Consider the following 26,995-nt stretch of genomic DNA (forward strand, 5'->3'; position numbering starts at 1 on the left):
AAGGTGACTGGGCAAAACAAAAGATTAAAGTGCTTTTGAACGGGGTATGGTAGCAGGCACCAGGCGCACCGGTTTGAGTCAAGAACTGCAACGCTGCTGGGTTTTTCACGCTCAACAGTCTCCCGTGTGTATCAAGAATGGTCCACCACCCAAAGGACATCCAAGCCAACTTGACACAACTCTGGGAAGCATTGGAGTCAACATGGGCCAACATCACTGTGGAACGCTTTCGACACCTTGTCATCCATGCCCCCCAAAAATTTAGGCTGTCCTGAGGGCAAAAGAGGTTGAAAACTCAATATTATGATGGTGTTCCTAATGTTTTGTACACTGAGTGTATCGTGATCAATACTGTATGTTTGGAACACCAAATCGCAATAAGCTCGCAGTATTGAATCAAATTACATATATTTTTTTATTTGATTTTATTCAACCCATATTTTACCAGGTACCTAAGTATGGTGATAATATCGTATCGTGAGGTCCCTGGCAATTCCCAGCCCTAACATGTAGTAGAAATGGGGAGATGGGACCCCCTTTTTAAACAAAGGCCATCAAAACTGCTTTCAAAAGTGTTATTCCCCCAATTGCAGATTTATTTATTTTAAATTGACCGCATGTTTCTCCCCCTGTGGCTTCTCGCAACTTGAAATGCGCCTCCAGAGGAATATGTATTTATTGCATAGAACGCACAATGGCAAGTTGACTAGGTAAATGTAAACTACAGTTGAAGTCAGAAGTTTACATACACATTAGCCAAATACATTTAAACTCAGTTTTTCACAATTCCTGACATTTAATCCTAGTAAAAATTCCCTGTCTTAGGTCAGTTAGGATCACCACTTCATTTTAAGAATGTGAAATGTCAGAATAATAGTAGAGAGAATGATTTATTTCAGCTTTTATTTCTTTCACCACATTCCCAGTGGGTCAGAAGTTTACATACACTCAATTAGTATTTGGTAGCATTGCCTTTAAATTGTTTAACTTGGGTCAAACGTTTCGGGTAGCCTTCCACAAGCTTCCCACAATAAGTTGGTGAATTTTGGCCCATTCCTCCTGACAAGAGCCTGCCCACAAATGTATATAGGATTGAGGTCAGGGCTTTGTGATGGCCACTCCAATACCTTGACTTTGTTGTCCTTAAGCCATTTTGCCACAACTTTGGAAGTATGCTTGGGGTAATTATCCATTTGGAAGACCCATTTGCGACCAAGCTTTCACTTCCTGACTGATGTCTTGAGATGTTGCTTCAATATATCCACATAATTTTCCTTCCTGATGATGCCTTCTATTTTGTGAAGTGCACCAGTCCCTCCTGCAGCAAAGCACCCCCACAGCATGATGCTGCCACCCCCGTGCTTCATGGTTGGGATGGTGTTCTTCGGCTTGCAAGCATCCCCCTTTTTCCTCCAAACATAACAATGGTCATTATGGCTTCGTCCTTGCTGAGCGGCCTTTCAGGTTATGTCGATATAGGACTCGTTTTACTATGGATATAGATACTTTTGTACCTGTTTCCTCCAACATCTTCACAAGGTCCTTTGCTGTTGTTCTGGGATTGATTTGTACTTTTTGCACCAAAGTACATCCCTAGGAGACAGAACGCATCTCCTTCCTGAGCGGTATGACGGCTGCGTGGTCCTGTGGTGTTTATACTTGCGTACTATTGTTTGTACAGATGAACGTTGTACCTTCAGGCGTTTGGAAATTGCTCCCAAGGACTTGTGGAGGTCTACAATTTTTTTTCTGAGGTCTTGGCTGATTTCTTTTGATTTTCCCATGATGTCAAAAGCAGAGGCACTGAGTTTGAAGGTAGGCCTTGAAATACATCCACAGGTACACCTCCAATTGACTCAAATGATGTCAATTAGCCTATCAGAAGCTTCTAAAGCCATGACATAATTTTCTGGAATTTTCTAAGCTGTTTAAAGGCACAGTCAATTTAGTGTATGTAAACTTCTGACTCACTGGAATTGTGATACAGTGAATTATAAGTGAAATAATCTGTCTGTAAACAATTGTTGGAAAAATGACTTGTGTCATGCACAAAGTAGATGTCCTAACCGACTTGCCAAAACTATAGTTTGTTAACAAGAAATTTGTGGAGTGGTTGAAAATCGAGTTAATGACTCCAACCTAAGTGCATGTAAACTTCCGACTTCAACTGTATTTTACTATGGGGTTGTCTGAGTTGACTAGGTAAATATAATCTATATTACTATGGGTTTGTCTGAGTTGACTAGGTAAATGTAATCTATATTACTATGGGGTTGTCTGAGTTGACTAGGTAAATGTAATCTATATTACTATGGGGTTGTCTGAGTTGACTAGGTAAATGTAATCTATATTACTATGGGGTTGTCTGAGTTGACTAGGTAAATGTAATCTATATTACTACGGGGTTGTCTGAGTTGACTAGGTAAATGTAAACTATATTACTATGGGGTTGTCTGAGTTGACTAGGTAAATGTAAACTATATTACTATGGGGTTGTCTGAGTTGACTAGGTAAATGTAATCTATATTACTATGGGGTTGTCTGAGTTGCTGTTCATTACCAGTCTTGTTGGCAGAGGAAAAGTGAATGTAGAGAGTTCTAGAATCTTGAAAGTGAGCCTTGGCAGAAATATTATTTAATGTTCCATATTTTATGGGGTGTGACGTCAACAATTTAACAGTGGCGGCGATTTATTAAAATATGTATATAAAATATGTATTAAACTAAGGGATCCCAGTTTGGTCCGTGTTGGGTTCGGCCTGCGGCACGGCGGGGTGTGGAAGGAATCAAGGGATGTGAGTGCTTTCTGAAGGCACTGTATATTATATACTTTTAAAATGTCAATCTCGTACTAACAAATAATATCAATAATATGTCAATCATATATCAGGTAATCAATCATATGTGAGATGGATCAGAAGGGATGACATAATCACTGTTTAAAAAAGGCACAGACACACTGGTCTCCCACTTGTCTCCCGAGTGGCGCAGTGGTCTAAGGCACTGCATCGCAGTGCTAGCTGTGCCACTAGAGATCCTGGTTCAATTCCAGGCTCTGTCGTAGCCGGCCGCGACCGGGAGACCCATGGGGCGGCGCACAATTGGCTCAGCGTCGTCCAGGGTAGGGGAGGGAATGGCCGGCAGGGATGTAGCTCAGTTGGTAGAGCATGGTGTTTGCAACGCCAGGGTTGTGGGTTTGATTCCCATGGGGGGCCAGTATGTAAAAATAATGTATGCACTCACAAACTGTAAGTCGCTCTGGAGAAGAGCGTCTGCTAAATGACGTAAATGTAAATGTATCGTTTGCCGGCCAAGAGTACTTGGCACAGCTAACAACCCCCTAAAAACACACTGCGCCTAACGAACGGCAGATGAATATCAGACCGTCATTGGGTGCGATGTGTTTTTCACTCCAAAACACTTTGTGGTTTTAATTTCCCTGGAACGGGATCATTCAAAAACTATCACCAAGTAAACGGTGATGAACGAGAGGAGACATTACCCGTAATGATGTGATTCTAAAAGGATCTCTCAGTCTTCCATCCTCGTCTTTCAAGTTGTAGCCCTCTGCTCTTTTGTCCCTTTCACTGATTTTCCATAGCTTGATGGTTTTGTCTGTGGGTGAAAATGGCAAATGTCAAGTGTTAGCACAGATTTACAGTCACCTTGGCCTTCAAGTCTGTAAAAAAGACTTTAGAGAGTTCAAAATTCAATGCACACAACATATGCATTTCTTTGGAATGTCTGTGGTGCTGAAGCATCATCACCCTGACCTAATGGAATGAGAAATATGAAAAGAGCCAGCCTGTGACTTACCGTTTGTTGAGAGCAGGGAGTGTGCAGCGTTTTGTTGGGGTAACCATCTTATTTTGTTGATTTTCTCCTCGATTTCTAAACTTTTCAAATAGTCAAACTCCGGTTCATGGCTTTGGAAAGTGCTGTACACATTGTACTCTCCTCTGGAGTGAGGGCGGTTTTTACTCTGAAATAAACAAACCATTCATTCATTATTAGTAGGCCTATATTGTTTGCTACATTAAGTCGAATCCGACTTCATGTTGTTTTCAAGGTGTGTTTTAGTCTTAAAACGTTGTTTTGTCTGTTGATTTAAGGCTATTTGATAGTTAACTGACCTCTTGTTCCCGTTGGAATATGACGACTCGACCTCCCTTGTCTCCTGTTGCTAGTAGTTCTCCAGAATAGTTAAACTCAACCGTTGAGATGATGTCGGCTGAGAGAGACAACAAACAAGGTCATGAGTTGCATAACATTTTATGCAGGCCGTTGTTGCATATGTAAAATAATAATAAACAAGAGTGAGAGAAACAATCACACAGTCAGGTCTAGATCACAAAACATAAACATGATCAGTATCATTGATGACCAGTCTGATGTAGCAGTGGGCTTTTCAATCATATTATAAGGGGCGGGGCCTAATGGACATTCCCCTCTCAGTATAGGCCTGAACCCCATTAGGCAGACGTCATCCTGTACTGTACAACCCACTGCAACACCACTAGCAGCTCACTGGGGGACTAATGGCAAGACAAAACAACCCACTGCAACACCACTAGCAGCTCACTGGGGGACTAATGGCAAGACAAAACAACCCACTGCAACACCACTAGCAGCTCACTGGGGGACTAATGGCAAGACAAAACAACCCACTGCAACACCACTAGCAGCTCACTGGGGGACTAATGGCAAGACAAAACAACCCACTGCAACAACACCCGCAGCTCACTGGGGGACTAATGGCAAGACAAAACAACCCACTGCAACAACACCAGCAGCTCACTGGGGGACTAATGGCAAGACAAAACAACCCACTGCAACAACACTAGCAGCTCACTGGGGGACTAATGGCAAGACAAAACAACCCACTGCAACAACACTAGCAGCTCACTGGGGGACTAATGGCAAGACAAAACAACACACTGCAACAACACCAGCAGCTCACTGGGGGACTAATGGCAAGACAAAACAACCCACTGCAACAAAACCAGCAGCTCACTGGGGGACTAATGGCAAGACAAAACAACCCACTGCAACAACACTAGCAGCTCACTGGGGGACTAGGCCTCATGGCAAGACAAAACAACCCACTGCAACACCACTAGCAGCTCACTGGGGGACTAATGGCAAGACAAAACAACCCACTGTAACAACACCAGCAGCTCACTGGGGGACTAATGGCAAGACAAAACAACCCACTGTAACAACACCCGCAGCTCACTGGGGGACTAATGGCAAGACAAAACAACCCACTGCAACAACACCAGCAGCTCACTGGGGGACTAATGGCAAGACAAAACAACCCACTGCAACAACACCCGCAGCTCACTGGGGGACTAATGGCAAGACAAAACAACCCACTGCAACAACACCAGCAGCTCACTGGGGGACTAATGGCAAGACAAAACAACCCACTGCAACAACACTAGCAGCTCACTGGGGGACTAATGGCAAGACAAAACAACCCACTGCAACAACACCAGCAGCTCACTGGGGGACTAATGGCAAGACAAAACAACCCACTGCAACACCACTAGCAGCTCACTGGGGGACTAATGGCAAGACAAAACAACCCACTGTAACAACACTAGCAGCTCACTGGGGGACTAATGGCAAGACAAAACAACCCACTGCAACACAACCAGCAGCTCACTGGGGGACTAATGGCAAGACAAAACAAATCACTGCAACAACACTAGCAGCTCACTGGGGGACTAATGGCAAGACAAAACAACCCACTGTAACAACACCCGCAGCTCACTGGGGGACTAATGGCAAGACAAAACAACCCACTGCAACAACACCCGCAGCTCACTGGGGGACTAATGGCAAGACAAAACAACCCACTGCAACAACACCAGCAGCTCACTGGGGGACTAATGGCAAGACAAAACAACCCACTGCAACAACACCAGCTCACTGGGGGACTAATGGCAAGACAAAACAACCCACTGCAACACCAGCAGCTCACTGGGGGACTAATGGCAAGACAAAACAACCCACTGCAACAACACCAGCAGCTCACTGGGGGACTAATGGCAAGACAAAACAACCCACTGCAACACCAGCAGCTCACTGGGGGACTAATGGCAAGACAAAACAACCCACTGCAACAACACCAGCAGCTCACTGGGGGACTAATGGCAAGACAAAACAACCCACTGCAACAACACTAGCAGCTCACTGGGGGACTAATGGCAAGACAAAACAACCCACTGCAACAACACCCGCATCTCACTGGGGGACTAATGGCAAGACAAAACAACCCACTGCAACACTAGCAGCTCACTGTGGGACTAATGGCAAGACAAAACAACCCACTGCAACACTAGCAGCTCACTGGGGGACTAATGGCAAGACAAAACAACCCACTGTAACAACACCAGCAGCTCACTGGGGGACTAATGGCAAGACAAAACAACCCACTGTAACAACACTAGCAGCTCACTGGGGGACTAATGGCAAGACAAAACAACCCACTGTAACAACACTAGCAGCTCACTGGGGGACTAATGGCAAGACAAAACAACCCACTGCAACACTAGCAGCTCACTGGGGGACTAATGGCAAGACAAAACAACCCACTGCAACAACACTAGCAGCTCACTGGGGGACTAATGGCAAGACAAAAGAACCCACTGCAACACCAGAAGCTCACTGGGGGACTAATAGCAAGACAAAACAACCCACTGCAACACTAGCTGCTCACAGGGGGACTAATGGCAAGACAAAACAACACACTGCAACACCACCAGCAGCTCACTGGGGGACTAATGGCAAGACAAAACAACCCACTGCAACACTAGCAGCTCACTGGGGGACTAATGGCAAGACAAAACAACCCACTGCAACACCAGCAGCTCACTGGGGGACTAATGGCAAGACAAAACAACCCACTGCAACAACACTAGCAGCTCACTGGGGGACTAATGGCAAGACAAAACAACCCACTGCAACAACACTAGCAGCTCACTGGGGGACTAATGGCAAGACACAACAACCCACTGTAACAACACTAGCAGCTCACTGGGGGACTAATGGCAAGACAAAACAACCCACTGTAACAACACTAGCAGCTCACTGGGGGACTAATGGCAAGACAAAACAACCCACTGTAACAACACTAGCAGCTCACTGGGGGACTAATGGCAAGACAAAACAACCCACTGCAACAACACCAGCAGCTCACTGGGGGACTAATGGCTAGACAAAGCAACCCACTGTAACAACACTAGCAGCTCACTGGGGGACTAATGGCAAGACAAAACAACCCACTGCAACACCAGCAGCTCACTGGGGGACTAATGGCAAGACAAAACAACCCACTGTAACAACACCAGCAGCTCACTGGGGGACTAATGGCAAGACAAAACAACCCACTGTACAACACCAGCAGCTCACTGGGGGACTAATGGCAAGACAAAACAACCCACTGCAACACTAGCAGCTCACTGGGGGACTAATGGCAAGACAAAACAACCCACTGCAACACCACTAGCAGCTCACTGGGGGGCTAATGGCAAGACAAAACAACCCACTGCAACACCAGCAGCTCACTGGGGGACTAATGGCAAGACAAAACAACCCACTGCAACACCACTAGCAGCTCACTGGGGGACTAATGGCAAGACAAAACAACCCACTGCAACACTAGCAGCTCACTGGGGGACTAATGAATAGACAAAACAACCCACTGCAACAACACTAGCAGCTCACTGGGGGACTAATGGCAAGACAAAACAACCCACTGCAACACTAGCAGCTCACTGGGGGACTAATGGCAAGACAAAACAACCCACTGCAACACTAGCAGCTCACTGGGGGACTAATGGCAAGACAAAACAACCCACTGCAACACTAGCAGCTCACTGGGGGACTAATGGCAAGACAAAACAACCCACTGTAACAACACTAGCAGCTCACTGGGGGACTAATGGCAAGACAAAACAACCCACTGTAACAACACTAGCAGCTCACTGGGGGACTAATTGCAAGACAAAACAACCCACTGCAACACTAGCAGCTCACTGGGGGACTAATTGCAAGACAAAACAACCCACTGCAACACTAGCAGCTCACTGGGGGACTAATGGCAAGACAAAACAACCCACTGCAACAACACCAGCAGCTCACTGGGGGACTAATGACAAGACAAAACAACCCACTGCAACACTAGCAGCTCACTGGGGGACTAATGGCAAGACAAAACAACCCACTGCAACAACACCAGCAGCTCACTGGGGGACTAATGGCAAGACAAAACAACCCACTGCAACAACACCCGCAGCTCACTGGGGGACTAATGGCAAGACAAAACAACCCACTGCAACAACACCAGCAGCTCACTGGGGGACTAATGGCAAGACAAAACAACCCACTGCAACAACACCAGCTCACTGGGGGACTAATGGCAATACAAAACAACCCACTGCAACAACACCAGCAGCTCACTGGGGGACTAATGGCAAGACAAAACAACCCACTGCAACAACACCAGCAGCTCACTGGGGGACTAATGGCAAGACAAAACAACCCACTGCAACAACACTAGCAGCTCACTGGGGGACTAATGGCAAGACAAAACAACCCACTGCAACAACACTAGCAGCTCACTGGGGGACTAATGGCAAGACAAAACAACCCACTGCAACAACACCCGCAGCTCACTGGGGGACTAATGGCAAGACAAAACAACCCACTGCAACACTAGCAGCTCACTGGGGGACTAATGGCAAGACAAAACAACCCACTGCAACACTAGCAGCTCACTGGGGGACTAATGGCAAGACAAAACAACCCACTGTAACAACACCAGCAGCTCACTGGGGGACTAATGGCAAGACAAAACAACCCACTGTAACAACACTAGCAGCTCACTGGGGGACTAATGGCAAGACAAAACAACCCACTGTAACAACACTAGCAGCTCACTGGGGGACTAATGGCAAGACAAAACAACCCACTGCAACACTAGCAGCTCACTGGGGGACTAATGGCAAGACAAAACAACCCACTGCAACAACACTAGCAGCTCACTGGGGGACTAATGGCAAGACAAAACAACCCACTGCAACACCAGCAGCTCACTGGGGGACTAATGGCAAGACAAAACAACCCACTGCAACACTAGCTGCTCACTGGGGGACTAATGGCAAGACAAAACAACACACTGCAACACCACCAGCAGCTCACTGGGGGACTAATGGCAAGACAAAACAACACACTGCAACACTAGCAGCTCACTGGGGGACTAATGGCAAGACAAAACAACCCACTGCAACACCAGCAGCTCACTGGGGGACTAATGGCAAGACAAAACAACCCACTGCAACAACACTAGCAGCTCACTGGGGGACTAATGGCAAGACAAAACAACCCACTGCAACAACACTAGCAGCTCACTGGGGGACTAATGGCAAGACACAACAACCCACTGTAACAACACTAGCAGCTCACTGGGGGACTAATGGCAAGACAAAACAACCCACTGTAACAACACTAGCAGCTCACTGGGGGACTAATGGCAAGACAAAACAACCCACTGTAACAACACTAGCAGCTCACTGGGGGACTAATGGCAAGACAAAACAACCCACTGCAACAACACCAGCAGCTCACTGGGGGACTAATGGCTAGACAAAGCAACCCACTGTAACAACACTAGCAGCTCACTGGGGGACTAATGGCAAGACAAAACAACCCACTGCAACACCAGCAGCTCACTGGGGGACTAATGGCAAGACAAAACAACCCACTGCAACAACACCAGCAGCTCACTGGGGGACTAATGGCAAGACAAAACAACCCACTGCAACAACACTAGCAGCTCACTGGGGGACTAATGGCAAGACAAAACAACCCACTGCAACAACACCCGCATCTCACTGGGGGACTAATGGCAAGACAAAACAACCCACTGCAACACTAGCAGCTCACTGTGGGACTAATGGCAAGACAAAACAACCCACTGCAACACTAGCAGCTCACTGGGGGACTAATGGCAAGACAAAACAACCCACTGTAACAACACCAGCAGCTCACTGGGGGACTAATGGCAAGACAAAACAACCCACTGTAACAACACTAGCAGCTCACTGGGGGACTAATGGCAAGACAAAACAACCCACTGTAACAACACTAGCAGCTCACTGGGGGACTAATGGCAAGACAAAACAACCCACTGCAACACTAGCAGCTCACTGGGGGACTAATGGCAAGACAAAACAACCCACTGCAACAACACTAGCAGCTCACTGGGGGACTAATGGCAAGACAAAACAACCCACTGCAACACCAGCAGCTCACTGGGGGACTAATGGCAAGACAAAACAACCCACTGCAACACTAGCTGCTCACAGGGGGACTAATGGCAAGACAAAACAACACACTGCAACACCACCAGCAGCTCACTGGGGGACTAATGGCAAGACAAAACAACCCACTGCAACACTAGCAGCTCACTGGGGGACTAATGGCAAGACAAAACAACCCACTGCAACACCAGCAGCTCACTGGGGGACTAATGGCAAGACAAAACAACCCACTGCAACAACACTAGCAGCTCACTGGGGGACTAATGGCAAGACAAAACAACCCACTGCAACAACACTAGCAGCTCACTGGGGGACTAATGGCAAGACACAACAACCCACTGTAACAACACTAGCAGCTCACTGGGGGACTAATGGCAAGACAAAACAACCCACTGTAACAACACTAGCAGCTCACTGGGGGACTAATGGCAAGACAAAACAACCCACTGTAACAACACTAGCAGCTCACTGGGGGACTAATGGCAAGACAAAACAACCCACTGCAACAACACCAGCAGCTCACTGGGGGACTAATGGCTAGACAAAGCAACCCACTGTAACAACACTAGCAGCTCACTGGGGGACTAATGGCAAGACAAAACAACCCACTGCAACACCAGCAGCTCACTGGGGGACTAATGGCAAGACAAAACAACCCACTGTAACAACACCAGCAGCTCACTGGGGGACTAATGGCAAGACAAAACAACCCACTGTACAACACCAGCAGCTCACTGGGGGACTAATGGCAAGACAAAACAACCCACTGCAACACTAGCAGCTCACTGGGGGACTAATGGCAAGACAAAACAACCCACTGCAACACCACTAGCAGCTCACTGGGGGACTAATGGCAAGACAAAACAACCCACTGCAACACTAGCAGCTCACTGGGGGACTAATGAATAGACAAAACAACCCACTGCAACAACACTAGCAGCTCACTGGGGGACTAATGGCAAGACAAAACAACCCACTGCAACACTAGCAGCTCACTGGGGGACTAATGGCAAGACAAAACAACCCACTGCAACACTAGCAGCTCACTGGGGGACTAATGGCAAGACAAAACAACCCACTGCAACACTAGCAGCTCACTGGGGGACTAATGGCAAGACAAAACAACCCACTGTAACAACACTAGCAGCTCACTGGGGGACTAATGGCAAGACAAAACAACCCACTGTAACAACACTAGCAGCTCACTGGGGGACTAATTGCAAGACAAAACAACCCACTGCAACACTAGCAGCTCACTGGGGGACTAATTGCAAGACAAAACAACCCACTGCAACACTAGCAGCTCACTGGGGGACTAATGGCAAGACAAAACAACCCACTGCAACAACACCAGCAGCTCACTGGGGGACTAATGACAAGACAAAACAACCCACTGCAACACTAGCAGCTCACTGGGGGACTAATGGCAAGACAAAACAACCCACTGCAACAACACCAGCAGCTCACTGGGGGACTAATGGCAAGACAAAACAACCCACTGCAACAACACCCGCAGCTCACTGGGGGACTAATGGCAAGACAAAACAACCCACTGCAACAACACCAGCAGCTCACTGGAGAGAGCAAGACAAAACAACCCACTGCAACAACACCAGCTCACTGGGGGACTAATGGCAAGACAAAACAACCCACTGCAACAACACCAGCAGCTCACTGGGGGACTAATGGCAAGACAAAACAACCCACTGCAACAACACCAGCAGCTCACTGGGGGACTAATGGCAAGACAAAACAACCCACTGCAACAACACTAGCAGCTCACTGGGGGACTAATGGCAAGACAAAACAACCCACTGCAACAACACTAGCAGCTCACTGGGGGACTAATGGCAAGACAAAACAACCCACTGCAACAACACCCGCAGCTCACTGGGGGACTAATGGCAAGACAAAACAACCCACTGCAACACTAGCAGCTCACTGGGGGACTAATGGCAAGACAAAACAACCCACTGCAACACTAGCAGCTCACTGGGGGACTAATGGCAAGACAAAACAACCCACTGTAACAACACCAGCAGCTCACTGGGGGACTAATGGCAAGACAAAACAACCCACTGTAACAACACTAGCAGCTCACTGGGGGACTAATGGCAAGACAAAACAACCCACTGTAACAACACTAGCAGCTCACTGGGGGACTAATGGCAAGACAAAACAACCCACTGCAACACTAGCAGCTCACTGGGGGACTAATGGCAAGACAAAACAACCCACTGCAACAACACTAGCAGCTCACTGGGGGACTAATGGCAAGACAAAACAACCCACTGCAACACCAGCAGCTCACTGGGGGACTAATGGCAAGACAAAACAACCCACTGCAACACTAGCTGCTCACTGGGGGACTAATGGCAAGACAAAACAACACACTGCAACACCACCAGCAGCTCACTGGGGGACTAATGGCAAGACAAAACAACACACTGCAACACTAGCAGCTCACTGGGGGACTAATGGCAAGACAAAACAACCCACTGCAACACCAGCAGCTCACTGGGGGACTAATGGCAAGACAAAACAACCCACTGCAACAACACTAGCAGCTCACTGGGGGACTAATGGCAAGACAAAACAACCCACTGCAACAACACTAGCAGCTCACTGGGGGACTAATGGCAAGACACAACAACCCACTGTAACAACACTAGCAGCTCACTGGGGGACTAATGGCAAGACAAAACAACCCACTGTAACAACACTAGCAGCTCACTGGGGGACTAATGGCAAGACAAAACAACCCACTGTAACAACACTAGCAGCTCACTGGGGGACTAATGGCAAGACAAAACAACCCACTGCAACAACACCAGCAGCTCACTGGGGGACTAATGGCTAGACAAAGCAACCCACTGTAACAACACTAGCAGCTCACTGGGGGACTAATGGCAAGACAAAACAACCCACTGCAACACCAGCAGCTCACTGGGGGACTAATGGCAAGACAAAACAACCCACTGTAACAACACCAGCAGCTCACTGGGGGACTAATGGCAAGACAAAACAACCCACTGTAACAACACCAGCAGCTCACTGGGGGACTAATGGCAAGACAAAACAACCCACTGCAACACTAGCAGCTCACTGGGGGACTAATGGCAAGACAAAACAACCCACTGCAACACCACTAGCAGCTCACTGGGGGACTAATGGCAAGACAAAACAACCCACTGCAACACCAGCAGCTCACTGGGGGACTAATGGCAAGACAAAACAACCCACTGCAACACCACTAGCAGCTCACTGGGGGACTAATGGCAAGACAAAACAACCCACTGCAACACTAGCAGCTCACTGGGGGACTAATGAATAGACAAAACAACCCACTGCAACAACACTAGCAGCTCACTGGGGGACTAATGGCAAGACAAAACAACCCACTGCAACACTAGCAGCTCACTGGGGGACTAATGGCAAGACAAAACAACCCACTGTAACAACACTAGCAGCTCACTGGGGGACTAATGGCAAGACAAAACAACCCACTGTAACAACACCAGCAGCTCACTGGGGGACTAATGGCAAGACAAAACAACCCACTGCAACAACACTAGCAGCTCACTGGGGGAGTAATGGCAAGACAAAACAACCCACTGCAACACCAGCAGCTCACTGGGGGACTAATGGCAAGACAAAACAACCCACTGCAACAACACTAGCAGCTCACTGGGGGACTAATGGCAAGACAAAACAACCCACTGCAACAACACTAGCAGCTCACTGGGGGACTAAAGGCAAGACAAAACAACCCACTGCAACAACACTAGTAGCTCACTGGGGGACTAATGGCAAGACAAAACAACCCACTGCAACAACAGTAGCAGCTCACTGGGGGACTAATGGCAAGACAAAACAACCCACTGTAACAACACTAGCAGCTCACTGGGGGACTAATGGCAAGACAAAACAACCCACTGCAACACAACCAGCAGCTCACTGGGGGACTAATGGCTAGACAAAACAACACACTGCAACAACACCAGCAGCTCACTGGGGGACTAATGGCAAGACAAAACAACCCACTGCAACACCAGCAGCTCACTGGGGGACTAATGGCAAGACAAAACAACCCACTGCATCACCACTAGCAGCTCACTGGGAGACTAATGACAAGACAAAACAACCCACTGTAACAACACTAGCAGCTCACTGGGGGACTAATGGCAAGACAAAACAACCCACTGCAACAACAGTAGCAGCTCACTGGGGGACTAATGGCAAGACAAAACAACCCACTGTAACAACACTAGCAGCTCACTGGGGGACTAATGGCAAGACAAAACAACCCACTGCAACACAACCAGCAGCTCACTGGGGGACTAATGGCTAGACAAAACAACACACTGCAACAACACCAGCAGCTCACTGGGGGACTAATGGCAAGACAAAACAACCCACTGCAACAAAACCAGCAGCTCACTGGGGGACTAATGGCAAGACAAAACAACCCACTGCAACAACACTAGCAGCTCACTGGGGGACTAATGGCAAGACAAAACAACCCACTGCAACAACACTAGCAGCTCACTGGGGGACTAGGCCTCATGGCAAGACAAAACAACCCACTGCAACAACACCAGCAGCTCACTGGGGGACTAATGGCAAGACAAAACAACCCACTGCAACAACACCAGCAGCTCACTGGGGGACTAATGGCAAGACAAAACAACCCACTGCAACAACACTAGCAGCTCACTGGGGGACTAATGGCAAGACAAAACAACCCACTGCAACAACACCAGCAGCTCACTGGGGGACTAATGGCAAGACAAAACAACCCAATGCAACACTAGCAGCTCACTGGGGGACTAATGGCAAGACAAAACAACCCACTGCAACAACACTAGCAGCTCACTGGGGGACTAATGGCAAGACAAAACAACCCACTGTAACAACACTAGCAGCTCACTGGGGGACTAATGGCAAGACAAAACAACCCACTGCAACAACACTAGCAGCTCACTGGGGGACTAGGCCTCATGGCAAGACAAAACAACCATGAGCCATGCTAGTCTCCGTCTGATAGACCCTTAATATGCTTGATAGAAGAAGTAGGCAAGCTAGGCTGTATCTGATGTTCTGAAGTGCATTGCCAAAGATTTAAGGCCCTCCTCTTGGCCGCAGAGGCAACATTTTGCTCTTTTAAAGCTAATTTCCTGCAATTCTACACATTTTGCCATGGTTTATGCTGTTCTTATAATATCCGAGTGATTCCCCCCCCAAAAAAAAACATTAATGGCATTTAAAAATCGTAGATTCTGACTGTAGTTTTTATTGGTGATTGTTAGTTCTCAAAGATGATCTTAAAAAAAAAAAATTATGTACAGTGCCTTCGGAAAGTATTCACACCCCTTGACTTTTTCCACATTTTGTTATGTTACAGCCTTATTCTAAAATTGATTAAATATAACATTTATCAGCAATCTACACACAATACCCCATAATCAAAGAGAAAAGAGGTTTAGACATTTTTGCAAAGGTATTAGAAATAAAAAACCTGAAATACCTTATTTAAGTAAGTATTCAGACCCTTTGCTATGAGACTCGAAATTGAGCTCAGGAGCGTCCTGTTTCTATTGATCATTACATTTACATCATTTAGCAGACGCTCTTATCCAGAGCAACTTACAAATTGGTGCATTCACCTTATGATAGCCAGTGGGACAACCACTTTACAATGTATATATTTTTTTAGAGTATATTTTTAATTTTCATTTGTTTTATATATATATATATATATTATTCTTTTTTATTTTATTTTTGTGGGGGTGGGGTAGAAGGATTACTTTTATACTATCCCAGGTATTCCTTAAAGAGGTAGGGTTTCAAGTGTCTCTGGAAGGTGGTCAATGACTCCGCTGTCCTGGCGTCGTGAGGGAGCTTGTTCCACCATTGGGGTGCCAGAGCAGCGAACAGTTTCATCCTTGAGATCATCCTTGAGATGTTTCTACAACTTGATTGGAGTCCACGTGGTAAATTCAATTAATTGGACATGATTTGGAAAGGCACACACCAATCTATATAAGGTCCCACATTTGACAGTGCATGTCAGAGCAAAAGCCAAGCCATGAGGTCGAATGTCAGTAGAACTCCGAGACAGGATTATGTTGAGGCACAGATCTGGGGAAGGGTACCAAAAAATGTCTGCAGCATTGAAAGTCCCCAAGAACACAGTGGCCTCCATCATTCTTAAATGGGCCACATCCTGACTGATGGCAGCCCATTCTTGCATAATCAATGCTTGGAGTTTGTGTGTTTTTGTTTGTCCACCCGCCTCTTGAGGATTGACCACAAGTTCTCAATGGGATTAAGGTCTGGGGAGTTTCCTGGCCATGGACCCAAAATGTCGATGTTTTTTCCCAGAGCCACTTAGTTATCACTTTTGCCTTATGGCAAGGTGCTCCATCATGCTGGAAAAGGCATTGTTCGTCACCAAACTGTTCTTGGATGGTTGGGAGAAGTTGCTCTCGGAGGATGTGTTGGTACCATTCTTTATTCATGGCTGTGTTCTTAGGCAAAATTGTGAGTGAGCCCACTCCCTTGGCTGAGAAGCAACCCCACACATGAATGGTCTCAGGATGCTTTACTGTTGGCATGACACAGGACTGATGGTAGCGCTCACCTTGTCTTCTCCAGACAAGCTTTTTTTCCCGGATGCCCCAAACAATCGAAAAGGGGATTCATCAGAGAAAATGACTTTACCTCAGTCCTCAGCAGTCCAATCTCTGTACCTTTTGCAGAATATCAGTCTGTCCCTGGTGTTTTTCCTGGAGAGAAGTGGCTTCCTTGCTGCCCTTCTTGTCACCAGGCCATCCTCCAAAATTCTTCACCTCACTGTGCGTGCAGATGCACTCACATCTGCCTGCTGCCATTCCTTAGCAAGCTCTGCACTGGTGGTGCCCCGATCCCGCAGCTGAATCAACTTTAGGAGACAGTCCTGGCGCTTGCTGGACTTTCTTGGGCGCCCTGAAGCCTTCTTCACAACAATTGAACCTCTCTCCTTGAAGTTCTTGATGATCCGATAAATGGTTGATTTAGGTGCAATCTTACTAGCAGCAATATCCTTGCCTGTGAAGCCCTTATTGTGCAAGACAATGATGACGTCACGTGTTTCCTTGCAGGTAACCATGGTTAACAGAGGAAGAACAATGATTTCAAGCACCACCCTCCTTTTAAAGCTTCCAGTCTGTTATTCTAACTCAAATCTGCATGACAGAGTGATCTCCAGCCTTGTCCTCGTCAACACTCTCACCTGTGTTAACGAGAGAATCACTGACATGATGTCAGCTGGTCCTTTTGTGGCAGGGCTGAAATGCAGTGGAAATTAAGTTCATTTTCATGGCAAAGAGGGACTTTGCAATTAATTGCAATTCATCTGATCACTCTTCATAACATTCTGGAGTATATGCAAATTGCCATCCTAACTTTTGACCACGACTGTACAAAACTATGTGGACACCCCTTCACATTAGTGGATTCGGCTATTTTAGCCACACCCGTTACTGACAGGTGTATAAAATAGAGCAAAAAGCCATGCAATCACCATAGACAAACATTGGCAGTAGAACGGCACGTACTGAAGAGCTTAGTGACTTTCAACGTGGCACCGTCATAGGATGCCACCTACAAGTCAGTTCGTCAAATGTCTGCCCTGCTAGAGCTGCCCCGGTCAACTGTAAGTGCTGTTATTGTGAAGTGGAAACGTCTAGGCGCAACAACGGCTCAGCCACGAAGTGGTAGGCCACACAAGCTCACAGAACGGGACCGACCAGTGCTGAAGCGCGTAAAAATTGTCTGTCCTCGGTTGCAACATTCACTACAGAGTTCCAAACTGCTTCTGGCAGCAACGTCAGCACAAGAACTGTTTGTCGGGAGCTTCGTGAAATGGATTTCCATGGCCAAGCAGCCGAACACAAGCCTAAGATCACAATGCGCAATGCCAAGCGCCGGCTGGAGTGGTGTAAAGCTCGCCGCCATTGGACTCTGGAGCAGTGGAAACGCGTTCTCTGGAGTGATGAATCACACTTCACCATCTGGCAGTCCGACGGATGAATCTGGGTTTGACGGATGCCAAGAGAATGCTACCTGCCCCAATGCATAGTGCCAACTATGAAGTTTGGTGGAGGAGGAATAATGGTCTGGAGCTGTTTTTCATGGTTCAGGCACCTTAGTTCCAGTGAAGGGAAATCTTAACGCTACAGCATACAATGACATTCTAGACAATTCTGTGCTTCCAACTTTGCGGCAACAGTTTGGGGAAGGCCCTTTCCTGTTTCAGCATGACAATGCCCCCATGCACAAAGCGAGGTCCATCCAGAAATGTTTGGTCGAGATCGGTGTGGAAGAACTAGACTCGCCTCAACAGAGCCCTGATCTCAACCCCATCGAACAACTTTGGGATGAAATGGAACGCAGCCTGCGAGCCAGGCCTAATCGCCCAACATCAGTGCCCGACCCCACTAATGCTCGTGGCTGAATTGAAGCAAGTCCCCACAGCAATGTTCCAACATCTAGTGGAAAGCCTTCCCAGAAGAGTGGAAACTGTTATAGCAGCAAAGGGAGGGACCAACTCCATATTAATGCCCATGATTTTGGAATGAGATGTTCAATGAGCAGGTGTCCTCATACTTCTGGTACCCTTCCCCAGATCTGTGCCTCGACACAATCCTGTCTCGGAGCTCTACGGACAATTCCTTCGACCTCATGGCTTGGTTTTTGCTCTGACATGCACTGTCAACTGTGGGACCTTATATAGACAGGTGGGTGCCTTTCCAAATCATGTCCAATAAATTGAATTTACCACAGGTGGAATCCAACCAAGTTGTAGAAACATCTCAAGGATGATCAATGGAAACAGGATGCACCTGAGCTCAATTTCGAGTCTCATAGCAAACGGTCTGAATAGTTATGTAAATAAAGTATCTGTTTTTAATACATTTGCAAAAATGTCTAAAAACCTATTTTCGCTTTGTCATTATTGGGTATTGTGTGTAGATTGATTATGATTTTTATTTTATTTAATCCATTCTAGAATAAGGCTGTAAAGTAACAAAATGTGGAAAAAGTCAAAGGGTCTGAATACTTTCCAAATGCACTGTATTTACACAGAGTGTAAAAAACATTAAGGACACCTTCCTAATATTGCTCTCCCCCTTTTTGCCCTCAAAACAGCCTCAATTCGTCAGGTCATGGACTCTACAAGGTGTCAAAAGCGTTCAACAGTGATGTTGGCCCATGTTGACTCCAATGCTTCCCACAGTTGTGTCAAGTTGGCTTGGATGTCCTTTGGGTGGTGGTTCATTCTTCACACACACGTGTAACTGTTGAGCGTGAAAAACCCAGCAGCGTTGCAGTTCTTGACACAAACCAGTGCGCCTGGCACCTACTACCATACCTCTTTCAAAGGCATATTTTGTCTTGCCCATTCACCATCTTAAATGGCACACATACACAATTAACGTCTCAATTGTCTCAAGGCTTAAAAATCCTCCTTTCTCCTGGTGGCAAAAATGTTGTGTGTGTGCGCGGTGCGCGTGTATGTCTCCACTTTGTGTAGCCGTTAGCGATGATGCTAATGATAACCCTCTTCTGGTAGATATAGAAAAGCTTTTCCCAAAAACCTTCTCAATTAAAATGTTAATTATAAAGTAGCCTATGCCTACCTGGCAGAATTACATCATGATTATTTGTATCAATCCAGTGGCCATTTGTTTAGAAAACTCTGCAATCACATGAGCGCTACAGATAGATTGCTAACCAAACAGTTTCTGGCTGGTGCACACTTGAATTAAAAGGGTAACTACACCCAAAAATCTATTTCATATATTTTTTCCCAGACCTGAAAAGTGCTCTCCTGATGTGGTTTAAGAATCTAATTGTTGTGTTTGTATAAAAATACATTTAAAAAATGTGATTGAGAGGGAAAACCTGAAGAAAAACTTGGAAAAATAAAATGGAGAAAATCGGAATCTGGCAACAAAAAATATATAATATATATAACAACACAGCTCTAAACACAACTAATTTACCCTGTCATTCATTCACTTATTTACAGATGAGCCTTTACCAACCAACAGCAGAGGTTACAACCAAGATGACTTACTACAACTATTGGGTGGCAAAACACCTGACCAGCCAAATCAAAACAAAACACTCAAACTGTTCCAAAAATGGCACAATTAGGGTTGGGTGGTATGCAGATTTTCATACCGTTTCTGTACCATCCTGGAGTATACGGTATTACCAGGAGGGGGTTGATTGTCTCTGCTGTATCCAAGAGGCGTGATGTTGACGTCTAGCCACTTAGAAAACCAAATGCAGAGCTGGAGCCCTGAGCTGGATCATTTAAATTAACATCCTACATTTCTTATAATTATACTTAACTTAAAATATAGATTTATTTTCCAAATAGTATTGAAAATCATACTTTCTGTTTTTCAAAATATACCGTTCATACCGTATGCTGGGGTATCACCCAAACCCACAGAGTGAAGGAAAAAAGGATTTGATCCCCTGCTGATTTTGTACGTTTGCCCACTGACAAAGACATGATCAGTCTATCATTTTAATGGTAGGTTTATTTGAACAGTGAGAGACAGAATAACAACAACAAAAATCCAGAAAAACGCACGGCAAAAATGTTATAAATTGATTTGCATTTTAATGAGGGAAATAAGTACAGTGGTGTGAAAAAGTGTTTGCCCCCTTCCTGATTTATTTGTTTGCATGCTTGGTCACACTTAAATGTTTCAGATCATCAAACAAATTTAAATATTAGTCAAAGATAACACAAGTAAACACAAAATGCAGTTTTGAAATGAAGGTTGTTATTATTAAGGGAAAACAAAATCCAAACCCACATGGCCCTGTGTGAAAAAGTGATTGCCCCCTACAACCTAATAACTGGTTGGGCCACCCTTAGCAGCAACAACTGCAATCAAGCGTTTGCGATAACTTGCAATGAGTCTTTTACAGCGCTGTGGAGGAATTTTGGCCCACTCATCTTTGCAGAATTGTTGTAATTCAGCCACATTGGAGGGTTTTCGAGCATGAACTGCCTTTTTAAGGTCATGCCACAGCATCTCAATAGGATTCAGGTCAGGACTTTGACTAGGCCACTCCAAAGTCTTCATATTGTTTTTCTTCAGCCATTCAAAGGTGGACTTACTGGTGTGTTTTGGATCATTGTCCTGCTGCAGAACCCAAGTTCGCTTCAGCTTGAGGTCACGAACAGATGGCCGGACATTCTCCTTTAGGATTTTTTGGTAGACAGCTGAATTCATGGTCCTGTCTAGCTAGTCCTGAAGCAGCAAAACAGGCCCAGACCATCACACTACCACCACCATATTTTACTGTTGGTATGATGTTCTTTTTCTGAAATGCGGTGTTACTTTTACGCCAGATGTAAATGGGACACACACCTTCCAAAAAGTTCAACTTTTGTCTTGTCAGTCCACAGAGTATTTTCCCAAAGGTCTTGGGGATCATCAAGATGTTTTCTGGCAAAAATGAGACAAGCCTTAATGTTCTTTTTGCTCAGCAGTGGTTTTCATCTTGGAACTCTGCCATGCAGGCCATTTATGCCCAGTCTCTTTATGGTGGAGTCATGAACACTGACCTTAACTGAGGCAAGTCAGGCCCGCAGCTCTTTGGATGTTGTTGTGGGGTCTTTTGTGACATCTTGGATGAGTCGTCGCTGCGCTCTTGGGGTAATTTTAGTCGGCCGGCCACTCCTGGGAAGGTTCACCACTGTTCCATGTTTTCGCCATTTGTGGATAATGGCTCTCACTGTAGTTCTCTGGAGTCCCAAAGCTTTAGAAATGGCTTTATAACAGTTTCCAGACTGATGGATCTCAATTACTTTCTTTCTCATTTGTTCCTGAATTTCTTTGGATCTCGGCATGATGTCTGGCTTTTGAGGATCTTTTGGTCTACTTCACTTTGTCAGGCAGGTCCTATTTAAGTGATTCCTTGATTGAGAACAGGTGTGGCAGTAATCAGGCCTGGGTGTGGCTAGAGGAATTGAACTCAGGTGTGATAAACCCCAGTTGAGTTATAACAGGGGGGTCAAACACTTTCACGCAGGGCCATGTGGGTTTGGATTTTGTTTTCCCTTAATAATAACAACCTTCATTTCAAAACTGCATTTTGTGTTGACTTGTGTTATCTTTGACTAATATTTAAATTTGTTTGATGATCTGAAACATTTAAGTGTGACAAAGATGCAAACAAATAACAAATCAGGAAGGGGGCAAACACCTTTTCACACCACTGTATTTGACCCCCTCTCAATCAGAAAGATTTCTGGCTCCCAGGTGTCTTTTATACAGGCAACAAGCTGAGATTAGGAGCACACTCTTAAAGGGAGTGCTCCTAATCTCAGTTTGTTACCTGTATAAAAGACACCTGTCCACAGAAGCAATCAATCAATCAGATTCCAAACTCTCCACCATTGCCAAGACCAAAGAGCTCTCCAAGGATGTCAGGGACAAGATTGTAGACGTACACAAGCATGGAATGGGCTACAAGACCATTGCCAAGCAGCTTGGTGAGAAGGTGACAACAGTTGGTGCGATTATTCGCAAATGGAAGAAACACAAAATAACTGTCTCCCTCGGCCTGGGGCTCCATGCGAGATCTCACCTCGTGGAGTTGCAATGATCATGAGAACGGTGAGGAATCAGTCCAGAACTACACGGGAGGATCTTGTCAATGATCTCAAGGCAGCTGGGACCATAGTCACCAAGAAAACAATTGGTAACACACTACGCCGTGAAGGACTGAAATCCTGCAGCGCCCGCAAGGTCCCCCTGCTCAAGAAAGCACATATACATGCCCGTCTGAAGTTTGCCAATGAACATCTGAATGATTCAGAGGAGAACTGGGTGAAAGTGTTGTGGTCAGATGAGACCAAAATCGACCTCTTTGGCATCAACTGTATTCGCCGTGATTGGAGGAGGAGGAAAGCTACCTATGACCCCAAGAACACCATCCCCACCGTCAAACATGGAAGTGGAAACATTATGCTTTGGGGGTGTTTTTCTGCTAAGGGGACAGGACAACTTCACTGCATCAAAGGGACGATGGACGGGGCCATGTACCGTCAAATCTTGGGTGAGAACCTCCTTCCCTCTGCCAGGGCATTGAAACTGGGTCGTAGATGGGTATTCCAGCATGACAATGACCCAAAACACACGGCCAAGGCAACAAAGGAGTGGCTCAAGAATAAGCACATTAAGGTCCTGGAGTGGCCTAGCCAGTCTCCAGACCTTAATCCCATAGAAAATCTGTGGAGGGAGCTGAAGGTTTGAGTTGCCAAACATCAGCCTCGAAACCTTAATGACTTGGAGAAGATCTGCAAAGAGGAGTGGGACAAAATCCCTCCTGAGATGTGTGCAAACCTGGTGGCCAACTACAAGAAACGTCTGACCTCTGTGATTGCCAACAAGGGTACTAAGTCATGTTTTGCAGAGGGGTCAAATACTCATTTCCCTCATTAAAATGCAAATCAATGTATAACATTTTTGACATGCATTTTTCTGGATTTTTGTTGTTGTTATTCTGTCTCTCACTGTTTTAAATAAACCTACCATTGAAATTATAGACTGATAATTTCTTTGTCAGTGGGCAAACATACATTTGAAACCCCACCTCTTTAAGGAATACCTGGGATAGGATAAAGTAATCCTTCTACCCCCCCCCCCACCCCCTTTACTCCAACCCCCCCCCCAAAAAAAATACATTGTACATTTTTACATTTACATTTTAGTCATTTAGCAGACGCTCTTATCCAGAGCGACTTACAGGAGCAATTAGGGATATTGTAAAGTGGTTATCCCACTGGCTATAAGGTGAATGCACCAATTTGTAAGTCGCTCTGGATAAGAGCGTCTGCTAAATGACGTAAATGTAAATGTACAAAATCAGCAGGGGATCAAATATTATTTTCCCTCACTGTAGAAACAATAAGTAATACCTAGAAGTCTAGAAACACAGTTCTGCCACGAGGGCTTTATTAGCTCTTACTATTGGACAGAGCCATAAGAAAGACAAAAGGAGTTGATCGTGGACTACAGGAAACGGAGGGCCCGAGCACGCCCCCATCCACAGCGACGTGGCTGTAGTGGAGCGGGTCGACAGCTTCAAGTTCCTCGGTGTCCACATCACTAAGGAATTAACATGGTCCACACACACACTAACACAGTCGTGAAGAAGGCACGACAACGCCTCTTTCCCTTTAGGAGGCTGAAAAGATTTGGCACGGGCCCTCAGATCATCCAAAAGTTATACAGCTGCACCATTGAGAGCATCTTGACTGGCGGCATCACCGCTTGGTTTGGCAACTGTTTGGCATTCGACCGTAAGGAACCACAGAGGGTAGTGCGTACAGCCCAGTACATCACTGGGGCCGAGCTCCCTGCCATCCAGGACGTCTATACCAGGCCGTGTCAGAAGAAGGCCCTAAAAACTGTTAAAGACTCCAGCCACTCAAGTCATAGACTGTTCTCTCTGCTATCGCGCGGCAAGCGGTACCGATGCACCAAGTCTGGAACCAACAGGACCCTGAACAGCTTCTACCCCCAAGCCACAAGACTGCTAAATAGTTAACCAAATAGCTACCCGGGCTATCTGCATTGACCCCCCCCTTTGCACTAACTCTTTTGACTCATCACATACGCTGCTGATGCTACTGCTTACCATCTATCCTGATGCCTAGTCACTTTACCCCTACCTATATATACATATCTACCTCAATTACCTCGTACCCCTTCACCTCGACTTGGTAACCTGGTGTTTGTATCTTTCTATTATTTGTTTATTTTTCTCCCTGCATTGTGGGTAAGGGGCCCGTAAGCATTTCACCGTTAGTCTACACCTGTTGTTTACCAAGCATGTGACAAATACAATTTGATTTGAAAAAACACTTGATTGGACAAAATCATGTGAGTGAACACAGTAGTGCCTACTCCATTCATCTCCAGTGCAGTCTGTCTAGCTAGCCATTAAGATACGATAAGATGTACTTTGTTGTCCATTAACTTACAGATAACTAATATTTGTCTCTATGCTCACAACACAACCCCCCCCCCCCCGTTTGGGCTGGAAGCAATTGGTCAGCCGCAGTGCAGTGCCCCTGTAGCAATTAAAGAGAGGCCCTAGGACTCTATACCTTGGTTAAAGGACACAGCTGACATCAGGGAAGTGCACCCAGCCATGGAAGATCTAAGCACGGCCTGTACAACAAGACTGCAGCAAGGGAAATCTATTTATTGTCTGTGCTGGTTGAGACTGTATGATGATGCACAGCCAGGGTCATATTCATTAGGACATAACGTAGCAAAAGCTTTTGCAGAGAATGAAAATTAGGGTTTCTTATTGGACAAGTTGAGGTTGTCTCTCTCTGTTTCAGTCTTCATGCACATGTCTGGCTTGCTCATGAAGAATAGAGAGAGGCTGCAGTATGGATGACTGGGCGAGAGAGATTCAGATGGCCCCTCTGTGCTGCTGGGGGCTCTCTCTCTCTCTCTGTGCTGCTGGGGGCTCTCTCGCTCTCTCTGTGCTGCTGGGGGGGCTCGCTCGCTCTCTGTGCTGCTGGGGGGGCTCGCTCGCTCTCTGTGCTGCTGGGGGGGCTCGCTCGCTCTCTGTGCTGCTGGGGGGGCTCGCTCGCTCTCTGTGCTGCTGGGGGGGCTCGCTCGCTCTCTGTGCTGCTGGGGGGGCTCGCTCGCTCTCTGTGCTGCTGGGGGGGCTCGCTCGCTCTCTGTGCTGCTGGGGGGGCTCGCTCGCTCTCTGTGCTGCTGGGGGGGCTCGCTCGCTCTCTGTGCTGCTGGGGGGGCTCGCTCGCTCTCTGTGCTGCTGGGGGGGCTCGCTCGCTCTCTGTGCTGCTGGGGGGGCTCGCTCGCTCTCTGTGCTGCTGGGGGGGCTCGCTCGCTCTCTGTGCTGCTGGGGGGGCTCGCTCGCTCTCTGTGCTGCTGGGGGGGCTCGCTCGCTCTCTGTGCTGCTGGGGGGGCTCGCTCGCTCTCTGTGATGCTGGGGGGGCTCGCTCGCTCTCTGTGATGCTGGGGGCTCGCTCTCTGTGATGCTGGGGGCTCGCTCTCTGTGATGCTGGGGGCTCGCTCTCTGTGATGCTGGGGGCTCGCTCTCTGTGATGCTGGGGGCTCGCTCTCTGTGATGCTGGGAGCTCGCTCTCTGTGATGCTGGGGGCTCGCTCTCTGTGATGCTGGGGGCTCGCTCTCTGTGATGCTGGGGGCTCGCTCTCTGTGATGCTGGGGGCTCGCTCTCTGTGATGCTGGGGGCTCGCTCTCTGTGATGCTGGGGGCTCGCTCTCTGTGATGCTGGGGGCTCGCTCTCTGTGATGCTGGGGGCTCGCTCTCTGTGATGCTGGGGGCTCTCTCTCTCTCTGTTTTAGCACCACATCTCACAGCCAGGCCACTGGATTATTTATAACAAAGCAGCAGTGAGGAGGAGAGGAGCCGGAAACAACCAGCTGACAGCAGCATCCCTCCTGCCCTTTCTCCTGGGATGCCACAGCAGTGTGCCACCTGCCAGTCCACAACAGTTAGACACAGACCAATCCCTTTCTTCAAAAACAGACGATTATATTTTGCACCATAATTAATGTCAGTACGACAAGTAGTCCTAGTCCCAAA

The 26,995-nt window shown here is 46.9% G+C and overlaps 1 protein-coding gene across 1 annotated transcript in view; it reads right to left on the reverse strand.

Annotated features, from left to right (window-relative positions):
- The window catches only part of LOC311115549 (serine/threonine-protein phosphatase 2A 55 kDa regulatory subunit B delta isoform), a 42,721-nt gene that overhangs the window by 14,361 nt on the left and 1,365 nt on the right, over positions 1-26,995 (reverse strand). Inside the window, exons 3-5 of the mRNA XM_084190701.1 lie at positions 4,134-4,231; positions 3,817-3,982; positions 3,503-3,615 (exon numbers count right to left, since the gene is read on the reverse strand). Of these exons, the coding sequence (XP_084046827.1) occupies positions 3,503-3,615; positions 3,817-3,982; positions 4,134-4,231 (377 nt within the window). The remainder of the gene's footprint in view (positions 1-3,502; positions 3,616-3,816; positions 3,983-4,133; positions 4,232-26,995) is intronic.

Source organism: Coregonus lavaretus (assembly GCF_964263955.1).
Source record: "Coregonus lavaretus genome assembly, contig: HAP1_SCAFFOLD_152, whole genome shotgun sequence".
Lineage (NCBI taxonomy): Eukaryota > Metazoa > Chordata > Actinopteri > Salmoniformes > Salmonidae > Coregonus > Coregonus lavaretus.